The sequence below is a fragment of the Ictalurus punctatus genome, chromosome 19, assembly GCF_001660625.3.
Source record: "Ictalurus punctatus breed USDA103 chromosome 19, Coco_2.0, whole genome shotgun sequence".
Taxonomy (NCBI): Eukaryota; Metazoa; Chordata; class Actinopteri; order Siluriformes; family Ictaluridae; genus Ictalurus; species Ictalurus punctatus.
Genome location: NC_030434.2, coordinates 3,861,869 through 3,872,223, shown reverse-complemented (window position 1 = coordinate 3,872,223; position 10,355 = coordinate 3,861,869). Strand labels below are relative to the sequence as shown.

The window sequence follows — 10,355 nt, the reverse complement described above, 5'->3', positions numbered from 1 at the left end:
GTGTTGTAATGCGAGGAGTTAGCGTTATTGTAGTGTCTGTAAATGCCAAATCTGGGAACGTGAAAATGATTTCCCGTCAATATCTGCTTTCCTTCATGATCACCAGGCCAGGTTTCGTTTGGTATTCAAAGTGGCTGCAGTGTACAATCCCAACAAGTCTAGCTCTTTCAGACGTTTGACCTTGCTGTGACCTTGAGCTAACATCTAGGAGAAGAACTGCTGTTGTATGCCCTTTCCTGTGTATACAGGAAGTCCAAGCCCAAGGAACAGAGAGTTCCTTACACACACACACACACACATCATGTCCTGTCACTTCAATTTAGCCCAGTTTTAGACTGTGCTGCATCCGAGCGCAGTTCGGAGAGCCGCGATTAGCCGAGGGTCTAAATACACATCAAAATGAGAGGTTTTAGTGATTGATCTGTAATAAATCTGCAAGCAGATCTACACGCCCCATGAGAATCATGTTCTCTGCTTTCTCCAGTGCTTTCAACGCCGTCCTGCCTTGCAGTGTGGGGACTATCTGACCAACCTCCAGCCCTTCCTTCCTTTCCTGTACCCTACTCGATGATGACACTTTTATATAATAGAGATTCCAGGACGGCGGTGTCCCCATCCACAAGCCGTGACCGTCGCCACATCTCGAACCACATACACACCTATCACAGAGCCTTCACTAATCATTACTTGAAAGTTTTCCGGTTGTCAAATTAGTCACTATATACAGTAGAGCTGTGCACAGTAACCTACTCAATCAGCATGTACTCGATGGACGAACGAACAAAATGACTCGACGGTCATAAATTATTTTATTTGAAGCGATCTCTTATGACGACTGATTACATAACAGCGTGTATAAAAATGTTTTAGAATCAGATTCACACGCGAGGTAAACAAACAGCGAATACTTGGGTTTTATTGTGTTTTAGATTTTATACAGTAAAAAGTCAGTAAAAAAAACAAAACAAAAATCCTCCTCTTGGATATCCGTCATCTGGTAGCTTTACCGTTCTCGTGGACGTCTTTCCTGAGAACAAACAAACAAACCACAGATAAACGAAACGGTTTGGAGGCAGTAAAGACGGGACCAGGCGAGATGATGACTAACCCGTTCTCGTCTTTCAGGTGCTGGTACAGTTCCGCCTTGTTACTGATCGAGTTGAGCCTTCCGGCAAACTCGGGGTGCTTTCTGGAGTTGGCTTGAGTGATTCGACTGGTCCAAAGACTAAGTAAGGAGACGGGTCCTGAACGAGAAGGACGCTCATGAGAAAATACTTTCCGACGGGTTCACAACACACACGCCGCTCAAATCGGGCAGAAACAAAAACTAAACTTTTTTTAACAAGACTGATTGTGAAAGATTGTTCACGATGACGAAGATATACCTTTGGATTTCTCTGGGGGCTGGAGGTCCTCTAAAGTAGCAAGTCTGGGTTTCTTATTGAACGGCTCTGGAGAATCTGGAGAGTCCTTAATAACCCCGGGTTCACTCTCGTTCTCTTTCTCTCGCTCCGTTGCTCCCTTCAGTCTGAAGCAACAACGACAAAACAAAAAGGCCAAGGCTGAAAGTATTTGGGGAAAATGATTTGATAATAAAGGAAGTTTTATAAAGCTTAGAGTGAGAAAACAGATCCATGATAAACCCTTCAAACCTTTCAGCGTCTTGAGTCCACACTTTTTCCTCAGACTCTTTCCCGTTCTTCTCAGTTTTCTCCTCTTTGTCCTCCCTCTTCCTTCCCCGCTTTTTCCTCTCCTCTTCTTCCGGCGGTTTGCTCCGGCAGGCGCTGATGCACTCGAGAACCTGCTGGTGTCTCTCACTGGTTTCGACGTGGGTCTTAACCAGAGTCTCCAACTCGTTCCACATTATCCGGTACTGCTCGTCTCTGCGGCGCACAGAGTCCGAAAGTGACTGGGTGTAAAACTGAAACAGGTAATAAACTGAAACCATACGCTGTATGTAGATCTATATTCGGCCTCTTTTATACAGATCATACACGTGTAGTCTCTGAAATCTTTTAAACCGCCTGTACAAGTGAGTGGCTTCAAGCCCAGCTTTAAAAGATGAATAGATATGCAAATAACGTGTCTTTTGGGGTCATCACCGTTTGGGCCCTTTGCCCCTGGAGCCCACAGTAGAGATGGGTAAAGGGTCATTCTTCCTCTCCATGTCCACCAAGTTGTACACAGTCTTCTGACATGTCAGGACGTCGTCCTCAGTCAGAGTGTCCTTTACGATCAGGTTTGCTAAAGGCACCACCTGACAAAAGCGGAACAGAAATCAGACTTCACTTAACTAACGAACGACTGGTAGCAGTTGATAACGTGGATCCCGTTACAAAAGAAATGAAGGCACGCGACTCACTGCCTGCATGTTGAAAATAGTGGTTTGGGAAATAATCATGGGCCAGTAACGTGTGTGTCGCTCCAGCTGGGCTTTTGCTCGTTCAAAGGGTGCTCGTCCTGCAGCATCCGCTAGCACGTGCGGGAACGTAGTGAGGCGGTTCTCCCTCATAAACTCTCCAAAGTCCTGCGAGAAAAAAGAAAAAGAGAAAAGCGCGGTCTGCAGGGTTGTTCAAACAGCAGAACTACTTCACCGACTGGGAATGTTCCCGAAGTGTGCTGTGATTTGCGGCGAGGTTAAAAAAACGGCGGACTTACGGTGATGCGGTAGTCGGTAACGCGTCCTCCGCAGCCTTCGCTGATGGAAGGAGGATCCTCCAGTGTGGAGCGAGTGCTATTGAGCACGTGCAGGAAAATCTCCCCGCCGTGGCAGCTCAGCATGTGACTGATGACCTTCGAGCCGGCTTTGCGCGGCTGCTCTAAGAGAACAGAGCGACCTGAAAGGGGGGGAGGGGGTGTGTGTGTGTGCGTGCATGTGTGCGTGCGTGTGTGTGTGGTTATTCTGTGTCCTTCAATTAACGAATGCATTTAGAACATTTGTTGTATACACGTTTATATTTTGTCTCTCGTTATTAAAAAAAAAAAAGATAGTAAGGAAGTCAAACGTGCCATTTAACAGGAAGTTAGTGAGACATGAGGAGGGTCTACTATTGACATCGACAGGAGAGATCCGATAAGCTCCTGTGCAGTAGTGCAGCTCTGGAACCCAACACAACAGCAGCAGGTTATATATTATATACACACACACACACACACACACGGTGTATGTAACAGTACAGTATAGAACGGCAAAACGCCACTTGTCCCACGACACACTTACCCACGTTGTTGGTGCGCGGAGTGCACCATTTGAGCGTAACAGTTTCTCTTATACCGCTCTCTTTGCTGCTGCCTCCCGTGTGACCATCACCTGTATATATATATATGTATAACAATATATGATGAACGCTATGGATATATATAAGATTTACCATTCTGCGTAAACTCTAGAGTCTCAGACAAACAGGCAGTCGTAAGTCTGATTTGAATAAATATCTGATATTTACTTCTAGATGCACTTAGAAAATGGCACGTTTTGTTCGAACCTACCCATTTTTCAAGGGATCAAAAAGTATTGGAACAAGCGACTGACAGGTGTTTCTTGAGGCCAAACCACTCGTCAGCGGTGAGAATCGGAGAAGCCAGATTGAATTCACAAAGAAATACAGAAAGAGAGGGAATGGACAAAGTGTGGAGAAAGAACGGATCTGCTCATGATCAAAAACATACGAGCTCATCTGTGAAGCATGGTGGAGGTAGTGTCATGGCTCGGGCTTGCATGGCTGCTTCTGGAACATTCTCACTGATCTTTATTGATGATGGAACTCATTATTCTAACAGCAGTATGAATTCAGAAGTTTACAGGAACATTTTTTCTGCTAATTTTCAGAGGGGGGGGGAGTGAAGTGAGAAACCCCCCCCGAAACAAACAACATCTCAGAGAAGATGCAGTAAAAGCCTGGAAAAGCACCACACAATCAGAATGTGACAGTTTGGTGTGATGGAGTCTCAGGCTTGATGCAGTTATCGTGTGCAAGGGATATGCAACCAAACATTAGGAGTTATTTACTTTAAGACTATCTGTTCCTATACTTCTGCTCACCTAATAACTGGGTGGTCTGCCACTAAAGGTGTCGTGTTCTAGATGTACACTGATCTCAAACCCAAGTGTCCTTGGTGTATAGCACGAACAAAAGAATGAACTGCGCTGTTCCAATACTTTCAGAGGGGACTGTATATCTAACACCACAGCACGCGCTTTTAATACCTTCTTAGTGATCACGTGTAAGGAAAGAAAAAGAAACAAGATGATGTCACATACCGTTCTTGAACTCTATATGAGCATCTCGATGGTGCAGGAGCTCTACGTCGTAATTGGCGGAGGTGTTGGCATGCTGTTCCTCCTTCAGTTTGACAGAAAGCACACAGACACATAAACAGTCGAGTTTCCCCAGACAGAGTGAGAAAAGGAGAGAGAGAGAGAGATGAGAAGACGAGAAAAAGAGAACAGACTAAAACTCCACACAGCACAAGGAACAAGAGCACTACATTGTATCTGGGGTAAAGATCACCCTATAAGGTGAGAGTTGAGGTGAGAATGAAGGAAGAGCTTCCGTTTGCGTCATCGGCATCTCACTAAATCACATGACTTAAAGACTGACACTTTCACAACTCGTATGTTTTCAGCATACTCATTAACCGAAACTGATCTTTTAACAGGAAAAATACTTCTATGTTCGGCCAATTGTTGCATCCTTTCTCTAACCTGTGCCACATTCTCATGTCCAGATTTCACGGAGAACCTCAAGTTTCACCTACTATAACTGAAATGAGTATAGGTTTAATGAGACGAGCATGTCAAATTTCATTCGGGAAGGTCCGTTGGCGTGAACCTAATAATCATCCTTGGTCGGGGGAAAATAAATAAATAAATAAATAAATAAATAAATAAAAAGACACTGTGTCCTTTGTTGAATTCTTGATTAGAGGACAGGCGTTACACACTGAAGAACATGCCCAGTAACATCACACTCACTCACTCACTTTATCCATGAAGTGTATGGCTCAATTTCCAACCCTTTATAACTTGACCAAGAAAGTTTGCAGGATGGAATACGGATTACAGGAGGAATGTGAGGCAAAATTACAGAAACTCGTCCTGTTTCCGGCACGGGCCCCTGTTTGGTGGTAATGACTATATGACTTATTTAGATAGAAGCTGTATGACTGAGGGAGGCATGCATCCTGGGGTTCTGAGATTAGCTCTGGAAGCTTTAGAGTACTGACCTGCACACAGACATTTAATGTAGGCTAGTAAAACAAACAAAAAATACACCATGAAAACAGCAGTCATGACAAAGCTGAAAAAGAGACACATGAAAACAGTAAAAGGTTCAGGGTTCAGAACAATAATGGTATTAGATTACATTCGGGAGCCTGGTTTGAACAGTTTTACAAGCACTTCTATGCACCCGAACGCCGTGGCCGGGGACGGAGACACGGACGCGTCGGATCCAGGTGTGTCCCCGAGAGTGTTTTGTTAGATGGTGGGCCATTTGATTCTTCCACTGTTGTTGCGTGTAAATATTCAGACCCCTTCAGATTTTGCACGCTTTACTGTGTTACAGATCTGATCTAAAATAGACTTTCTGGGCATCAATCTACACACAATAACCTGCAGCGACTAAGCAAAAATCAGGGTTTTCACACTGGAAATCTCTCTTAAGTATTCAGACCCTTCATTCAGTAGTTTCTAGAAACACCTTTGGCAGCAATTACAGCTTCAGATCTTCTTAGGTAAGTCCCTACGAGCTTTGCACACCTGGATTTCTCCCATCAGGTTGGATGGGGAGAGTCTGTGAACAGCCATCGTCAGGTCTCTCCACAGGTGTTCTACGGGGTTAACTCTGGGCTTTGGCTGGGTCACTCAAGGACATCCAGTCCTGTCCCGAAGCCACGCCAGCATCGTCTTGGCTGTATTGGCCGTATGTAACCTGAAGCAGGTTTTCTTCAAGGACTGCTCAATTCTGACCAGTCTCTCCATCCCTGCAGCTGAGAAGCACCGACATAGCATGATGTCACCACCATGCCACAGCTAGCTGATGAGCAGTAAAGCTACTTTCACCAGCCCAAACTGTTCCATTCCTGTCTCTTCAGACAAGAGAATCATTTTCCTTATGTCCCCACAGTGCTTGTCATACACCTTTTGCTCAGGAGTGGCTGCCATCTAGCCACTCCACCATAAAGGCCTGATTGATGGAGTATTTCTGAGATGGTTGGCCTTCCGGCACGTTCTCACATCTCTGTATGGAAGCTCCAAACGCCTTCCATTTCATAATGATGGAGGTCAGGGTGCTCATGTTAACAAAGCTTCAGAAATGCTTCAACGCTCTTCAACACAATTTTCTACTCAGAGTTCCTTGGACTTCACTGCTTAGTTTTTCATCTGACATGCAAACAGTTTTGGAGGGCCTTAGCCAAGGGTCTGAATACTTGTATAAATAAGATATTAAAGAGTTTTAAATTTGTAAACACATTTTTTTTTTACTTTGTTAAGCCTACCATCAACCAACTAAGACAAAATCACAAACAGTGCTTCCCTCTGTTACAGACAACCCTGCTTAAACTGATACAAACTCCCACGGGAAATCGACAGATTCATGTGCAGGATGAAAGGACAAGAAGAACGGCTCCAAAGTTTCCCCAGCATTCGAGGGTCAGGCAAAAGGATCTAAAGACAGCACACCTAGCAAAGCCGACCTTTGAGAATTCAGTAGATTTCCAGAAGCTTGAGAAAGTTCAAACAAAACTAAGTCACCGATAGCACGCCGTCTCCCCAAGGCGATGATCTCCAAATTAAATGAGGATCTTCCAGCATCAGAGGATCGTTCAGCCAGGAATCCTAAACCAAACTATTTCAGTCTGCTGATTAACCATATACAGCCACATATGCAATTACATTCTATTTATATAGTGCTTTGAACAGTGAAAATGGTCACAAAGTTGTACAGTTTTACAGAAATCCACATGGAGATTCCTAATGATCAAGCCAGAGGCAACGGTGTAAAGGAACAACGACAAAAAAAAAGACGATATGACTCTCTACGCCCATGAATCCTACAGATCTGCAGCGTTTCCTATCACAATGAATACAACTATTTTTGCTTTTTCCACCGAAGGTCTCTAAATTCCTGTGAACATTCAGAACGGGGTCCTGGTGGACTGTAAATACTAATTAGAGGAAACAACAGAGTTAAATCTCTGATCAGTTATAGTTTCATGTACGGTAAGTGCTTTAGTAAATAAAACAAACTTTGAGATTGTCTGCATTATTATTATTATTATTATTATTTTTCATACTTATGCCCCAACAATTTAATCATCATCATCGCGCATGGTCCTCGTAGTGTTTTCTGAAGCGGAAAACAATATCCTTTAGTTATTTCAATGTGCATAGCGACGCAGTGTTTTTGAATCTTCAGCTAGGAGGGGAAGATCTTACCTTCATGGGGATGTTAGTGATAGTGGTTGAGGCCAAGTCAAAGTGCAGCTGCACCAGCACATTCAGTTTGGAGGCTAGGTGCCTCCCAGCGCGCACACTGTGCACCTCACTGCTTAGCACAGATGTGATCTAATAAACATTACAGTTCAACAGTGAGCACAGGCGTTTAAATCCATTACCAGGAACTTGAAGCAAATGAAGCGTAGATAAAGCGTTAATGTTGCACAAGAAGGTCGAGCGCAGATATTAGGCTGACGCTTTGGAGAAGAAAGAGAAAAAAGTAAAAGACTAACCTCTTTCTTCTGCCGGTCTGACACTAAGGTGTCGTCTCCTTGTGGGTATATATGCACCAGCACGAGCTCGCACTGCTGAATGGGCATAAGTCTGCGCAAAATACATATTACAGCCTGATGGCAGCTAAACAACTCTTCAACAGTGCTGATACTGAGTTAAAAAGCATTGTGCACATTTTGAACATAATATCTTAACGCACTAAAAACACACACCTGTCAGATCCAGCAGCGAGCTTGTTCTGTTCCTGAATAGTTTCTAGCACACAGTCCTCCAGCATCCGGACGTGTGTGTCACTGCGAATAAGACAGTCTGCTTAGTGGTACACTGCACAGGAATCCACTTCTTACGAATAAATAAATTAGTTATTGTTCTGATCTGTTAGCACAAACATGGGATTCTGATTCGCCAAACTCCCAGCTAATTCTTCCCTACAGCACGACGACTGTCAGATCAGAGGGGGCAGTGGTGGCTTGTTAGTGGTGTAGCGGTGGCTTGCTGGTTAAGGCTCTGGGTTACTGATCGGAAGGTCGTGGGTTCAAGCCAAGCTGCCAAGCTGCCACTGTTGGGCCCTTGAGCAAGGCCCTTAACCCTCTCTGCTCCAGGGGGCGCTGTATCATGGCTGACCCTGCGCTCTGACCCTAACTTCCTGACATGCTGGGGTATGTGAAGAACAGAATTTCACTGGGCTGTAATGCATATGTGATCAATAAAGACTCATTATCATTACATATGTTTACATCACTGTTTAGACTTTTAAACTATACGTCTTAATCAGATTGTCTTTCGATCCCACAAAAGATAAATCCCCCACCCCATTCTGATGTTTGATATGAGCAGGTGTTCCTAATAAAGTGGAAAGTGAGTGCACATGACATTTCTGTAAACAATAACGAAAGCCTCATGGGATCTGCGGTTTTGTTTACCTTTTTGCATTAGTAAGGCAGATGATGCGCCCCCTGTTGGAGACTCTGTGCGCAACGTCGACGAGAGCGGTCCGGGCCTCATGCTGGTACTCTGTAATCTTGCAGAGGGACTCCACCGCTGCCACCAGCCCATGCAAAATACTGCAGCACTCTGGATCCTCGTGTGGGTTGGGAGGCCCTACAGCTGCCAGCGCGGTCATTAACTACAAAGAGACGAGATTACGGCTGCGTGACGTGCACAGAACGCCGTCTTATCATTACGTGTGATACGCGGTAAGCGCCGAGACGTCTGTTTTACCTCTTGAACACTCTGGTTTTCCTCTCTCCAAGTGTTCAAAATGTGACATTCTGAATCGCTGACAATGTAGTTTACCTGTTTCAAAAAAAACAAACAACAACAACAGGTACCACCACTGCTCATGAGATCCTGAAATACAACACTGTGGTTGATGTGGTTATCTTACGAGCTTTCTCGTAGGGTAGATGTCGTAGAGAATACGGCAGTACTCCATGGAGCACTCCACAGCGCACGTCCAGAGAGATTTCGAGACCGGCGCCAGAGGGATCATGCTCTGCGCTCGGCTTTTGGTCAGCATGTCGCACTCGATCTGCTGCCTGCTTGACTCGGCCATGTAGGGGCAGTGGTCGACCACGAACACGGTCTTGTGAGAAACTGAGAACAACATCATGGTGCTGCTATCCACGGCTGAGGACCTGTAAACAGCACATGACGAGAAATACAGAGCTGTGACGTATTGCTTGCAGGTGGCACAAAACCTCAGAACTGAGATCTAACCCTGAGCTTCTCCATGTTCTCATCCTGTCTCTGTGGGTTTCCTCCCATCTCCTCAAAACATCACATAGTAGGTGGACTGGCTAAGCTGAACTGCTCACTGAACATGAACGCCAGCTGTTCTTTATTCACTTTTCCATCACTAATCGGGTTTACTGTTCCTGTATTTACAGGCTACAGCATGCTACATCCTTCCACTATACCGGTTTTGAATGCAATGCGAGGTAAGTCATCCTTTAGACCTTAGCTATGGGTGTGAATAAGTTTACAGGTGTTCAGGCACACGGTTAGCCTAGTGCTAGCTTCTAGCCTGAGCAACACAATGCTACACGGTTGCTGGGGAGGAAACCTGCAGTTAAAGTGAGAACGTGCTGGAAAATCCCTACCGTTTTATCTGTACGATGAAAAGCTCCAGTCGCAAGGCCCCAGGCTAGTAAACACTCCGGCTAGCCATGAGCACAGTGCCAACACAACGCCGGAGCAGAGGAGAGAAACACTGGCCGAACTCTTATCGCTACTGATTAAAAACAACAACAAGTTATCCACAATTTTTACAACTCACAAAACATCAATAAAAAAAACCATAAAACTAACAAACAAAACAACCCTAGCTGCTTCGGAAACTTAAACACTCACCCAGAACATTATGGGCGCACAATCAAAACATTCCGTACAAACACAAGAAGACTTCAAATGGTTCCGGTGTTATGTGGAATTCAGGAAACCGTGTTTGAGGAAGAACTTCATATGGGTGGTTTTCTAGGCTACAATAAAATAGTAAAACACTGTCAGGAATCGCTCTGGTATCGTTTCACATCAGCTGTTTATTTACTTACACACACACAGTGCAGTTTTACACGCTATTCTTCTGACCAATAGAGGTCACTAGTGTGCACTAGAGTTC

At 44.7% G+C, this 10,355-nt stretch overlaps 1 protein-coding gene across 3 annotated transcripts; it reads right to left on the bottom strand.

The window, feature by feature from the left end:
* Positions 1 to 890: 890 nt before the first annotated feature.
* Positions 891 to 10,298, bottom strand: ints13 (integrator complex subunit 13). Of its 3 annotated transcripts, none has more exons than XM_017494158.3 (18): positions 10,088 to 10,298; positions 9,838 to 9,968; positions 9,123 to 9,372; positions 8,957 to 9,031; positions 8,659 to 8,861; positions 7,948 to 8,028; positions 7,735 to 7,825; positions 7,442 to 7,570; positions 4,262 to 4,343; positions 3,221 to 3,310; positions 3,010 to 3,099; positions 2,659 to 2,837; positions 2,363 to 2,527; positions 2,103 to 2,257; positions 1,653 to 1,883; positions 1,386 to 1,528; positions 1,109 to 1,244; positions 891 to 1,027 (listed from the first exon to the last, which is right to left on the bottom strand). In XM_017494158.3, the coding sequence occupies exons 3-18, from the start codon at positions 9,345 to 9,347 to the stop codon at positions 991 to 993; spliced, it is 2,112 nt and encodes a 703-aa protein (XP_017349647.1). In that variant the 5' UTR covers positions 9,348 to 9,372; positions 9,838 to 9,968; positions 10,088 to 10,298; the 3' UTR covers positions 891 to 990. The 3 variants fall into 3 exon arrangements, with proteins under 3 accessions (XP_017349647.1, XP_053544393.1, XP_053544395.1); XM_053688418.1 differs by having other exon boundaries at positions 4,262 to 4,347; positions 7,443 to 7,570; XM_053688420.1 differs by having other exon boundaries at positions 4,262 to 4,347; positions 7,443 to 7,570; positions 9,838 to 9,965.
* Positions 10,299 to 10,355: the final 57 nt, after the last annotated feature.

Excerpts from the sequence above, each read along its gene's own strand:
- ints13 (XM_053688418.1), bottom strand. The coding sequence starts at position 9,347 with ATGATGTTGTTCTCAGTTTCTCACAAGACCGTGTTCGTGGTCGACCAC. Across the intron at positions 3,311-4,261 it reads TCATATAGAGTTCAAGAACG|GTGATGGTCACACGGGAGGC; the intron begins GTATGTGACATC and ends ATATATATACAG. Across the intron at positions 3,100-3,220 it reads TCCGCGCACCAACAACGTGG|AGCTGCACTACTGCACAGGA; the intron begins GTAAGTGTGTCG and ends GTTGGGTTCCAG.